Source organism: Lacerta agilis, chromosome 13 (assembly GCF_009819535.1).
Source record: "Lacerta agilis isolate rLacAgi1 chromosome 13, rLacAgi1.pri, whole genome shotgun sequence".
In the NCBI taxonomy this organism is placed as follows: Eukaryota; Metazoa; Chordata; class Lepidosauria; order Squamata; family Lacertidae; genus Lacerta; species Lacerta agilis.
In genome coordinates, this window is record NC_046324.1 from 33,238,860 (window position 1) to 33,252,736 (window position 13,877).

At 42.3% G+C, this 13,877-nt stretch overlaps 1 protein-coding gene across 2 annotated transcripts; it reads right to left on the minus strand.

Annotated features, from left to right (window-relative positions):
- Positions 1-443: 443 nt before the first annotated feature.
- Positions 444-12,641, minus strand: ALG1 (ALG1 chitobiosyldiphosphodolichol beta-mannosyltransferase). 2 transcript variants are annotated; one of them, XM_033167169.1, is made up of 13 exons: positions 12,409-12,641; positions 11,390-11,467; positions 11,050-11,153; positions 10,125-10,273; positions 8,509-8,598; positions 7,558-7,674; positions 7,193-7,317; positions 5,344-5,382; positions 4,290-4,349; positions 3,615-3,725; positions 2,451-2,565; positions 1,495-1,570; positions 444-717 (listed from the first exon to the last, which is right to left on the minus strand). In XM_033167169.1, exons 1-13 carry the CDS (start codon positions 12,623-12,625, stop codon positions 586-588), a joined length of 1,413 nt encoding a protein of 470 aa, XP_033023060.1. In that variant the 5' UTR covers positions 12,626-12,641; the 3' UTR covers positions 444-585. The 2 variants fall into 2 exon arrangements, with proteins under 2 accessions (XP_033023060.1, XP_033023061.1); XM_033167170.1 differs by lacking the exon at positions 12,409-12,641 and adding an exon at positions 12,226-12,338.
- Between the last annotated feature and the right edge of the window lie 1,236 nt (positions 12,642-13,877).

A 13,877-nucleotide genomic window follows, 5' to 3' on the forward strand; every position in this document is an offset into this window, starting at 1 on the left:
GCATTGTTTTAAATATGAAATCCAAATACCAGAATGACCCTTTTTCAAAGGGAGGAGGAAAATGCTAAATGTACCGTTACACAACATAGACCTTGGAGTTTAAGGTTTCAGACCCTGCATGTTCTGGGTAAAATTCTCCATTTCATGTTCAAATACCAGTTATAAGGTGAGGTAGGAGACACATAACACACATCGCAATATGATATCTCCTTTGAGCATGAAGATGTTATAAAGGTACTTTGCAAGATTCACAGTAACAAATTTCCACTTCAAATAGGGAATTACCAGCTTGCAACTTAGGCAACAATAACTGATGGCACCACATTTTTACTGCATTTAAAAAAACAACAGTGAAGCAGTAAGTAGATACAAAACAACATTGGCTCTGTCCACAGGATAGAAATTAAGAGAAAAGGGGTGGAAAAAATGCATATGCTTATAACAAAGCTCCAGATAAAACTTTTTATTCACCATATAAAACCAGTTTTTCTTTTATAAAAGATTTTTTTAATATACAAACACGTTTGTGGTGTTACAGATTTTGAGAATGTGCGAGTTATAAATTAACTTCGAAGTTTTATCAGCTTAACTGCTGCTAAAAAGAGGAAGCACTGTCTGCTCCCAGCTTTCATCCCATCGCAGCTGTTTGGTTGTGCAAAGATTCCTTCGGAATAAATTGAGCTTGCCTTCTACAGAAGAATATTCCAAGAAAAGCATCTGCAAGGTTAGAAAGAGTGAGTGAAACAGATTAATGCACTATACAGGAAAATGGAAAAATATTCTACTTTCTATACCTGCAATTATGGAAAGATGCAGGTATTTTCCCCAGATAAAGCTACATTAAATCAATTGCTTCCTCAACAAACAAACAAACTGATGTCTCACTAGAAAAGTACCACCTTCAAAATTGGCACATGAACAGTAATAATGTGACAAGTCCCTGGGATTATCAAAGAACTGTTTATGCAAGTAAATTATAGTCAGAACTATGTATTCCAAGATTCAATAACCTAACCCATGCCAGATAATTATGAAATCTTGCTGACCTACTGAGAAAATAATGAAGGGAGGGGTGCAATTCTATTCTCTATGCATCCTAACTAAATTGGTTTTGTTTGATTTTTCTTTTCTTTTACGAAAATGGATTATATGTTTAGCCTGCATTCCATATACTGGAAAATCCTTAATAAAAAATTAAGCTATATATTTTAAAAAAGGACAACATATGCACGAGAGAGAGAATGAATGTCCCTTTCCACTTATTTAAAAGCAACTCCCTGCACATAGAAAGCTAGTGCATCAGAAAGAATGTTAGCATATACATTTCTCCTAATTTTCTATTTTCAGGGTGTTTTTGTTTTAAAACTATGAAGCAGCATTCAAACATGAAACTTCCCTCCTCCCACCAAAACATCCAGCTTCCTTGATGTTTCCAGACCAAAGAATGTTCAATGAGCCCCATCAGCAAGTCAAAGTTCTCTTTTTCTAAGTTACCTTCAGTTGCTCTGCAAGTTCGCTTGAGTCCCGGAACACCAAACCATTTACTTCATGCTTCACAAGTTCATGAATACTGCAAAAATAAGCAAAACAGCACTAGAAAGAATCTCAAAGTTGTTGTCTTCAGTGAGCGAGTGGGTTAACAGCTAACATAGCACATAAATGCACCAGCCTGGTGCCTTCCAGGTATTTTGGACCACATCAGCCCTAAACACAGCACAGAAAAGCATAGCAAGATTTCCAAATTAAAATAAAAACAATAGTTTCCCAACTATTTCTAGTTAAAGGGAGTTGATAAGGATCTGTGAGCTTCCAGGGAGTATAAAAAAACCAGAGGAAACTACAGGGAGTTCCCATGAGGACTGAACTAGTCTGGCTGCAGCCTGAACAGGAGCATTCTGTAACTTTTTGTTGCAGGGCCCACTTGTAGTAACAACCACTACTAATAATACAGTGGTACCTCAGGTTACATACGCTTCAGGTTACATACTCCGCTAACCCAGAAATAATGCTTCAGGTTAAGAACTTTGCTTCAGGATAAGAACAGAAATTGTGCTCTGGCAGCGCAGCAGCAGGTCCCATTAGCTAAAGTGGTGCTTCAGGTTAAGAACAGTTTCAGGTTAAGAACAGACCTCCAGAATGAATTAAGTTCTTAACCCGAGGTAGCACTGTAATAAACAAATGGAGATCTCAAAGGATAGAGAGATGGGTTAACCAACAGGGGACACACAAGATGGGGGAAGTGCCATAACTCATCGGTAGAGCATCTGCTTTGCATCCAGAAGGTCTCAGCTTCAAATCCCATTATCCCCAGGCAGGGCTGGGAAAGACTCCCTGCCTGAACCCCCCCCCCAGAGGTGCTGCCTGCCAGTGTAAACATTACTGCACTAGATGGAACAACGGTCTAACGCCAGGTTCTTTTGAGACACTGAAACACACAGATGTGCTCTTACCACTGGAAGTGCACTGCACACACAGGCAAGCAGCAGCCAAACATGTCCACAACCTTCATAGGTAGATCCAAGCCACTGGAGGACATATGAAGACAGACACCCAAGTCAGCTGAGCCTGTAAGAGAAATCAACCCCCCATTGAGTATATTCTGCAAATGAGGTTGTTGGGTTTTTTTTGTTTTTTTTGTTTTTGGTAGTACACTAGCTGCTCAAGATTCAGACAGGTAGCCGTGTTGATCTGACGCAGTTGAAATATATAAAAAAATTGTCCAGTAGCACCTTAGAGACCAACTAAGTTTGTTCTTGGTATAAGCTTTCGTGTGCATGCACGCTTCTTCAGATACTAGCTGCTCAAGTAATGGATGGCTTGTTGCCATTGAAAAAAATAATGAGGCATACAAATCAGATGGCAATGAGGCCTGCCAAGAAGGAGTCTGTACTGGGGGGTGGTAGTTAAAATAAGGCACACAGGAATTGTACACCAGCTCTTGCACAGCACCCACTTGAAACTGTTTCACTGTTACTCAAACATTCCCAAGCCCAGGTCACTTAGGAACTTGAGCCAGAATACAAGACCCTCTCTACTGACCTCTCCCCCCCCACCCCCCAGATTCTCTCAGGTGCCAAGATCAGCAGAGAGGGGCCTTCTTTGTAGTTCCACTGCCCTTGGAGCTTCTAGGAGTGGTGGCCTGGGAGAAGCCATTCTCACTGGCAACCTCCATGCTGTGGGATACCTTCCCCCACTGCAGAGGTAATTCTGGTGCCTTCCATTATGTAGCTTCCATTGTATGATGAAGATACAGTTCTTTACCTTAGCCAATTTGTATATATCACTGCCATCTTGTTTTCCCTCTGCCCTGCTGGTCAGCACCCTTGTGGAGAAGAAAAGGGAGGAAAGGGTTTCTCTCCTGCTTCAAAGGACCCATTTCAAGTGGGTCGGGGCATCTGGCTGTTAACCAGAAGGCTGATGGTTCAAGCCCACCCAGGGATGGCTGTGGGCAGGATTCCCGCAGTGCAAGGGGTTGGACTAGATGACCCTTGGGGTCCCTTCCAACTCTACAATTCTATGATTCTTCCTATACCCCGAAGATCTCATGAATCTGCTCCTGTAAATTTTCAAAACGGCACATTGAAGCACACTGGGAATTCGAAGATCTTCCTTACCGAGCAGAAGGGGGTAATCCTCTGCTTCCAGCCAGGGAGTACAGATCTGGATGTGCTTGAAATGCAGCTCTGCAATCAGTTTGTTGTAATACTCCTTCAGAGGCCCTTTGCCTTTTTAAATGAAAGAAAATGAACAAAACTGTTTGCTGTTAATCCAAAAGGACGCATTGTGAGAGTTATCATCCTCTGGGCAAGATTTCATTTGAATGCCCAGAACCAGCATGGTGCCGTGGTTATAGAATGTCAGGCTATGAGCTGGGAGAACAGAGTTAAAATCGCTGCTCAGCCTTGGAGCTCACTGGGTGACCTTGAGCCAGTCACAGTCTCTCAGTCTAGCCTACTGCACAGGATTGTAACCAAGATAAAGTAGAGAGGGAGGAGAAACATGCCACCTGGAGCTCCTTGAAGGAAAGGTAGGATGTAAATGTAACAATTATATAGTTTGGGGGACGACGATGACAACGACTGACACCATGCCAGCAACCTAGGGCAAGCAGCTTAAGGCACAAACAGAATACAAAAATGAAAGCAGGATCCTCACTAATGCACTCGACACACAGAGAGCTCTGGAGCAAGCAGAAGCTTCCTTGCTTCTTCAGTGGTGGTGGGGGAAAATGGGTTTTCCAGTATGAATATGTAAGATGAAAAGACGACAAATGATTTAAAAGCCGCTACCTGTTATCACACACACAAGAGGAGGAAGCTTTGCTCCATCGTTGAGATAGCGTTCATATTCTGTGCGACAAAAAAACCAGTAAGAGTTGTGACTTTCCCAAAACCATCATTGGAGAAAAACGACAGGCTACAAACGGCAACTTTTTTTAATTTTAAGAAATTTGGGATTTCTACAGCAAGCAGGAAGACTGAGGTGGGAAGAGCTACCGTCTTACATCCAAAATTGTTTGTAGACAGATCCCAAAGTGAACCTGCACCAATAGAATGGGGGGGTGGGCACCCTTGTAGTTGCCGCCTGCTATTTTTTAGTTTAGGCATCTAGATGCCACCCTATAACCAAGTTTTCAGCATGCTTGATAAAAGACTATTTTAAGTAAAGAATGACGGAAAAGGAGACTTTGTAGCCAACACCTGAATCCCAGATATGCACAGAACACACTGTGGCAATGCAAACAGAACTGTTCCTCATCAGAGAACAAGCCTGTTCCCTGATGGGGGCCTTTTCCTTGGTGCTCTCACTTTTTTCTGATAGGCATGTTGGAAATGCTGGTCCCAGTCATCTGCTGATAAAGATGCTCAGCCAGGGGTAGAAGAGCCTACAACTGTCGCTGCTTTTCCCTACAGCCCCCCTTTCTTTTTGCAGCTGTGGGCAGGAGAAGTGGAAGATTGAGGTTCACAGGCCTGAGGCAACAATAGCTTTGGTTGCAGTAGGGGGGTAACCACAGTTGAGTTCTGCTTATTAGCATTCAAGGAGGTGTGTTCACCTATGCAAACGTCTCTCCCCCACTGCTCAAAACACCCTTCTCAGTCTTAGCGACCCAATAGTACACTGTTCCCAGCAAGTGAAGAAAGGAAGAGGATAGACCACAGTTCCTGCTCTCTGATCCAGTTGCCAATTCTGCTAATGCAGGGATGGGGAATCACTTTCAGCGGGAGGACCAGAACAAATCAAATTATGGGCAGCCCAACTGTTGAGGCTGCCTGTGCCTACAGTGACAGCAGTGGATCCAGGTTTGCTTGTTAAGAAAGACAGAACGCTTCCTTAATAACCCACCTTCTAAAGCTCTTAATAGGATGGAAAAATCTTCATCTTCTAGAAAACGGAGAAAAAGTTTGCAGTTAATATACAAGAATCACAGCAATAACTCTGGTTTCACCTAAAGCAATTCTGCTTTTGAGTGCTGTCTCTGTAGCAACAGTATAACATCATAGAGCAAATGAGGCAATCAACACAGTGCTTCTCTCTTGTACAGCCAAAGGGGCTCACAGCAGCTAGAAGACATGCAGCTAAAGTAATCTCTTCCGTATTTGTCACATTCATTCAAATAGCAATGTATTCTGTGTTGGCATTAGACATGCTTAAGCCCACTGAGATCAACTCTGAAATCAACTCCGAATGCCTTGTGCATTTGCTGGATTCCTTAAGGCATTTTGACTATTCCACTGGCTCTGCTGAGAGCCTTTGGCTCTTCCACAACTGTCTCCCAACAGAAGCTAAATGAACTGTTTTGCCATTATAAGAACTTTGTAACCTTTAAGAAACTGCTGACTGAGGTTGCTCATTTTCATTTTCCCTCCCCATCCCTTTTAGCTTTTGTGTCTTGTCTTCTTGAGTGGAAACCTGAGAGCAGGGATTCATTTGCTTTTTGTTGATTTATAAGCAGCTCCGGGAGCCGTTTTGACTGAAAGCAGAGTAAAAATGCTTTAAATACATAAAATGACTGTCTACAAACTTTATACATCACAGATGATCCCAATATATTTTTCTGCCTAAGGTAGAAGATTCGAAGAGTCTCCCAACCATATACTGTAATCCCAAGTAAACTGTACTCCCCCAAGATATTCCACCTTACCCTGCCTAGTCCTAGGGTCACCTCTGTTACTTTTACTAGGGAAAAGAATGGAGCTCTGACATAAATAAAAAATAAACCCAGTTTATATTAGGCTGCTGTGTGCTCCAGGTCACTTATTTCATCCTGTCAATTTCAAAACTGCTTCATAACCTTCAAACATTAATTAAAACTCAATTAATGATTGCTAATGAAACAAATGTTTTCCAAACATTTGCAAGTAGACTGTGAAAACCAAACAACATCATCAATTGGGGGATGAAGGGCAAGAGAAAGGCTGTTGAAAATTTAAGTGACTGACACAGTTTTTGGAGAAATTCTAGTACAGAACAAAACAATGTTTATGTTACACTCTTCATGTGGAGCCTTATGTTCACAGTTCCTGCCCACATGATGAGATTATATTTTTCAACACAGCCATACAAAAGAGGGCCATGAAAATCATCCTCTCCTTGGAAGTGGGAGGCAATCAGCTTCTGTTAGCAACCATTATTATGTTGCCAATTTGATAACTGGTCACCTGTACTTCCACTAATTTTTTAAAAAAGAATTCCAAGCAATCTTGAAGTATTCTCTGCTCAAGTACTTGCCACTTCTCTTGATACACAGTTAGTGCAAAGTCTTACAGTGGGAGTGGGGCCCCTTTCCAGCCCAAAGGCAGCATTCCCTCCTAGAGGAAACACTGCAGTGGTGGGCAGGGCGAGAGGCAAAAGCGATGGGAGCTGCAACAAATGTGAATTTTAACTTTCTACGATAGGCTAGTTTCTACTCGCAAACCCCTCTCCATCCAGACAAGCAAGAAGCATTATCAGAGGTTCAAGGGCACATTCCAGCCAGGCAAAAACACCCAAGCATATGAAACAGGGCTGGTGAGAGGTGTGGCTTAGGAGGGTGTGTGGCCTACAGAGAGACCCAAGGGCCAGGCAAAGAGACCTGGAGGGTTGCATTTGGCCCTGGACCTGAGGTTCTGCATCCCTATTTTACAGCTTCATGTACAAGCATCTCAAGCACACTGTATGGAAAGATACATAGACAATGGTATAGACTCAAGACCTGTCCAGCTGGTGCTGCTGATGAGGAGAGCTGGCCGGCCCATGCAGTGCATCACCTTTCCGCTCCTGGCGTCTAGTTGTGTAAAGGCAGTTTTCTCAACATCACCTGGGAGGCTGGACTCTGCTCTGAGGAGAAACAGGATTCTGAAGACTACCCTTCAAGGAACACAAGTGATCAGCAAAAGCACACATGCCAAACCAAACGTTATAGCTCCCAAAATCAGATTAATGGAAGGCATAATGGTCAGCTCCATAATGAGGCAGGAGATGCTGTCAATCTTTATCCCTTTTCAAAGTTCCCTTTGTTCTTAAGCACGCCAGTTTCAAACTAGGTAGGAGTTTATACAACAGCACATTTTAACTTACACAAGCTGGCCTTTAAATGGAGCATATTCTTTGGCTAGTTTCATGAACAACTTATGCTGATCGATCAAAGGCGTTTCCTTGAAGAAAGAAGCTGGCTTGTCATAGAGGGTTGTCGCTCTGCAAGGATCCAGGAGTCAAAACAAAAGATAAAAATCAGATACTATACTTGATCTTAGCCAAAAGGACAACAGTATTACTTATATAGCTATATAATAATGTATGGAAATGTAAATATGCTATATTTAGCGTATTTTATCTCTTTTTCTTATTGCATTTTTTATGTTTTGCTTTCTTTCTTTCTTTCTTTGTTAGTTTTTCTCTTCACTTTATTTCTTCCAACTGAAATTATCTTAATAAAATATTAATATATATATATAAATCAGTGAATGTAAAAAGGTACTATAGAAGTGCCCTGGAAATAATTTTTACACAAAATTAAGGCAGAAAGCTATGGGCAGATGTTATGTTAGAGAAGGGAAAGGGTACATGTGGTGAGAGCACTTGAGGCTTCATCCATGCTTGATATTCACACACTGGGCATCACATCTGAGTAGGCTAATGCAGCTTGGACCAATCTGCATACTGTGATTTTGTGGTGCAAGATCCCAGGGGTTGAGGTGAAGCACTTTGGGCTGAACCTCTGTAGGCCCCTCAGTAAACCTAACATTCAAAGTGCTGGAGGACGTGACCCTGCTCTATTTGCCTATCTCTTATATAATATGCATACTTTCATATGCTGTTTTCCAATACAATAAGGTTCAAAGCAACTTGCAGAGACAAAAATATGAATATTAACAATGTTATATATAAGTTATGTTTTAGTTAATTGTTAATATTAACAATATTGTTAATATTCCACTTGCTCAGCTAGATATTTCTATATGGTCTAGTAAAGGTCCTTGCAACACATACAACTCATTTGGTAGAGCCAATTGTGAGCCACTCATTTACCTGATGTTACAGTTCACCAGAAGATCCTCTTTCATTGAGTTAGTCACACAAATGTTATCGTCAGATAGACGCCCAAAGAATTCTTCATACCTGAAATAAATTGAATGTCCATCAGTTACTAAATACTGGTTCTACTAACCCATCTCAGATGCTTTCCTGGTTTCTTCCCTGGTTGCAATGACTTTTTAAAAAATTAAAAAATAAAGTAAAATCATATGCTTTCCTTCAATTTCTCAAATCCATTTAAACCACAAAAATTCAATATATGTTCATATAATTCCTATACACAATTCCTCATAACCTGGGAATTCAGTGGTCTCACACACTAAAAAAAAAACCTGAGAATAACTTCAAACCTAAAAAGTTGCCCACCACTCCATTTCATGGCCCAACTCCATTTCAAAACAGGGATAACCATTTTCAGCAGCTTTTATGCTGTTACACTATGAATAACTCCTCAGAAGTAAACTCCACTGAAAGAGCTGGATCCAGTCTAAATTAACTGCATGAAATGCCCACTGAAATAAATGATATTTAAGTCTTGCTGTGGCCTGAAGTTTTCACACTGATTTCAATGGGACCCATGTTCAATTAACTTAGTCCAGATGCAGCCCACTGCATATAAGATAGCAGCCATACGCTTGACTAGGTTTACCTGGAGCTTTACCACATTTGCTATCAGAGAAGATACACACCAACAATTTTATCCACATGCTATGTAAGCCAGTGACTATTCTAGTTTGTGACTAATAAAATCAAAATCAATATGGTAACATGTTCAAATATAGCAAACCTTTCTGAAGTTTACCTAAATACAGGACAACTGCATCTTAAGCAGGGGTTCAGTTCAAAGGGTTCTACGTATACACAAAAACAGTGTATACCCAAACCCTTGGATCCACCTCCCTGTGGCTAGCAGGAGAGGGAGAGAATCCTCAATACTCCCAGAGTCCACATGCTGAGCAAGCCTTGCCCAGCAAGCAAGGTGGAGAGCTTACAAAGCTCTTTTCATGCCAGGTAACCCAAATGGATCTGGCACATAAAGAACTTTTAAGCTCTCTGCCTTGCTTGGATTTAACTTGCGCATTTTCAACCAGTCTGCCTTCAACCACGTATGGCTGCCAGTTTACCGCGTGTAAGATGTGACTGTACTGTATTCACATTCAGCAATGCACTGTATGAGGCCAGTTGCTAACGGATGTACAAATATTTCATCAAGTTTCTAGCCCTTCTGAAATACTCACAAAGGAGCATTATGAGGGAGTGTGGTGCAGCAGCTACTATCAGACTAGGAAGATCTCACTCTGCCACGGTTCAAATGCCCACTGTCATGAAGCTCAGGAAGTCACTTTGCGCCAATCACCAACTCTCAGCCTAAACCGCCTCACAGAGTTGTTATACAGATAAAAGTGGGGAGGGGGGCTATGTATGCTGCATTGAGGTCACGAGAGGAAAGGTGTGATATAAATGGTGTGGTTTGTTTGTTTGTTTGTTTAAAAGCACAGCAATATAGGACACTGTTCATAGGCCCTTAAAAAAATCACATGGGTTCCATTATATTGACCTATAAGGAATGAGACTGTGTCTAATAAACTATAAACATCTGTTGTACAAACCATTTAGCAATCCGGACAACAGGGTGCCTCTTTCCATGTGTGAGGCTCATTATGGTATAGCCGTAGTTGTGCCAATCAATGATGAGCTTACTGCTTCTTAGAAGACAAGCCACCCAGGTAACAGCTATGCTGGGCAGACCTGGAGGATTCTGGTCATAAAAACAAAGAGAAAGAGAGCCTGTTTCAGAGAGTGAGAGACAGTGTAATACCAGAGAATAAGAGCTCTTGCTTTCTTCCTCTGATTGGGCCTTTAACTCCTACCCAGAATGCCCCATCTCTTTCCCTACCCTTCAAATATTTCCTCGTAAGTCTCATTCTCCCCAAAGCCTTTATCTCAGCGCCATAGGTCACATCAACACTACACATTTAAAGCACATGGCTGCCCCCTAAGAATCTTGATAACTGTAGTTTAACCCTCACAGAGATTGAATTCTCAGTCCCTTTAACAAATTACAGTTCCTACGATTGTTTAGGATGTTTGGGTGCCAAGAGTCTCAGGTGAGCACCTTCTCACAGTCCCATGAACATCAAAAGCATATTGTGGAATTCCCTCCCAATAAAGGTTAGGCTGGCTGCTTCATTGTTATCCTTCTGCTGGCAGGCTAAGACCAAAAGATCCATCTAGTCCAGCAACCTGTTCTTACAGTATTCACCATCACCTAATGATGTTTGCTTGTGATTACCGGTATATAATAACAGGCTGCTACCCAAATTAAAAAGTTAAGGCAAAAATGTAAGCATCTGCTCTAAAAACAAACCTTGGACTACTGCAGACAAAGCATACGTGTATCAATATTCCAAATATAGTATTCAAATTAAAACACACTTCAAATAAAACATTTCTGCCACTACTTTAAAAGTGGTATGTTTTAAACAGACCTAGGAGACACAAATACTGTATATATTTCTCATGAAGCATATGTACCTGGAGAAGAACATAGTTTGGTTTAGCTATCCTCAGCATTGTATACAATAGTTGGATGCTCTGTAAAATGACTTTTGCGATATACTGGAACATCTTTGGCCCAACTACAAGAGGAAATAAACAGTCATCAGAGTTGCAACATACGTAATAAAACACAGAAAGCTGTTTACAATAAGTTCATTAAAAATACCAATAACAAACATTAAACACAAATTACACAATATGTTTAAAATATAAAATAGCAAAAACGCAGTTTTTTTCTGTCAAAGGTGCCTTGATTTAAAAAGCGGTGCATCCACACACACATACACACCTCCAAATACTGCAATGTTCACCATACCTTGCCAGAGTTTGAGCTCAGAGATATGAACAATCTGTATGTTTCCATTACGTATGATCTCGCTATGTGGCTTTGTGCCTGAGAGAAAAGCAAACAATTAAGAAAATCCATCCAGCACATACATAAACAGAACAGAATGTGAAAGCAAATTAAGTGGAAACAGCAAATATTAATTCAGGGTATAAGCCAGCAATATGGGTGTTCTGGGGGCAAAAACCTATACACATATTAGGGTAATTCAGTGTATACCTATGGTAGTTTAAAAGGACAACCAACTGCTGAAGGCGTGGGGAACCTGTAGGCCTCCAGATATCATGTACTCCAACTCCCATCATCCTGCTGATGGGAGTTGGAGTCTAAGGCCATCTGGAGGGCTACACATTCCCAATCCCTGTTGCAACACCATTCAAATCATACTTCTAAATTTCCAGAGTGGACTTAAATGTGGGGGCAGCGGCTGTTCTTAAAGTCAGAGTTTTCAGCCCCTGGAGGCATGCTGTGAATTATGACTCTTGAGCATATACAGAAAACCTTTATCCGGAACACTTTAAAGGAAGTCCTCTCTAAATGGTTGCCTCTGAGCATATGAAGAGTGTCCCTTCTCCCCCAAGCATTTAAACTCTCTCACATACCTGGAACATGAGTTTTCAAAATAATAATAATAATAATAATAATATGCATGATGACTGGCTACATTAACAGCATTCTGTTAATAACAACAACACTGCTGTGCAAGAGTGCATCTGAACATATGCAGAGTACCTTTTACACCGCTTAAGCCCCTTCACATCTCTGCAATGAGGGTTTGCAAGGAAGCAAGATCCCTGGCTGCATACCTTAGCGGTATTCTGTTAAAAATAACAAAGCAGCGCAAGAGAGCCTCTGAGCATATGCAGAGTGCCTTTCATCGAACCAAAGGAAAGCGCAAAAGCCCTCGGACATCTTTTGGAACGAGGGCTTGCAAGGCAGTAGGAGGCGTGGCTTCCAGGTTCGAAAAAGCTCCGGCACCTCGGACTCACCCGGGTACCCGATAAAGTCGACGCGGCGGCCGCGGCGGGCCAGCGACAGGGCGTGATACTGCATGCGGGGGCTGCGGCCCAGGTCGCCCAGCACCACCACCGCCACGCGGTCCTCGGAACCAGCAGGCCGCTGCCATTGCCATAGTAACAGGAGAAGCAGCAGCAGCAGCGTTAATGTCGCCGACCCGCAAAGCGTCAGCCAAAGGAGGGCCGCCATCTTGGGAGAGATAGAGTGGGAGGGCTAGAGCGCCTTCCGCTGAATCTGACCAAGGAAGTATCGCCTGTATTATGTGGGGGAGGGGGCGGAATCATTGCCGAGATAGGCCGCTTTCAGATCGGTCGCCATCTTGGATCCAAATCGAGGCTCGATGGGCGGGATTCCGAAGGGAGCCCAAGGGTCATTTAGCCCAACCCATGCAAGGAAATTAAAATATGCCAAGAGAACTAATATGTAATGCATGCAGGTTATGACAAGGGAAGCACAAAGTTCAGTTCCAGCTCTTGAAGTTGTCTATTTTCAACTCGTGACTCGGATGACTCTTTCTCATGGAAATTGTGGGTGATGCGAGTGTTGGAGTCCAGTGAGCTAGTCCTTGCCCCACACCACCACGGAGGCCCACTGCTACCAATTATTGCTTACGAACTTATTAGGCTTGTAACCTTTCCTACAAGGAGCTTAGGGTAGCATATATAGTTCTCCCCATTTTTATCCTCACAACCAGTGCTTTTTTTTCTTTAAAAAAAATGTTTTGGGGTAGGTAGGCTACTCTCATTTTCCTACTCATATGAAATACTGCCCTTCAATGAGGCCAAACTTAGATTCACATAATGTTTAGGGGTATGCGTACCCCTGTGTCCCCCCCCCCAAAAAAGCACTGCTCACAACAATCCTGTGAGGTAGGTTATACTTGGAGTGTGTTCCCAGGTTGCAGCTGGAATGCCAGGAGGAGGAGGAGGAGGAAGAGGAAGGCAGTGGGCAGATGCACTAGTTGTCATCCTGCATCTGCAAGCAGATGGACCTGAGCAGCCCCCAGGAGATGTTCAGCAAGCTCTCTACAATGATCTCCCCTTCTTCCTAGAGGGCACAGGAGAGGAGGCTGGTGGATGATCCAGAAGCTGGCCTACTCCAAGGATGCTGCAGATAACATCCCCAAGCCCTACAGGCTGCACACAAGAATGCTGGTTTTACCTCCAGAGCTGGTGGACCATTGCTCTAATGGAAAAGTTAACAAAAGATGCCCAAATCCTACACTATCCATAAAGGAACAACAACTTTTCAAATGTTTCGCATCCATTTACTGAACATATTAAGGTAAAAGGACCATGATTGGCAGCCACCCACCTCTCATGGACTGCTATGCAGAAACATTCTTGAATATTAATGTATTAGTGAAGGACAATTTCCAGGAATTATAACCCTGTTTTTTGAATACTAGCACACTCTCCTCTCTTCTCACTGCCTTGCTTTC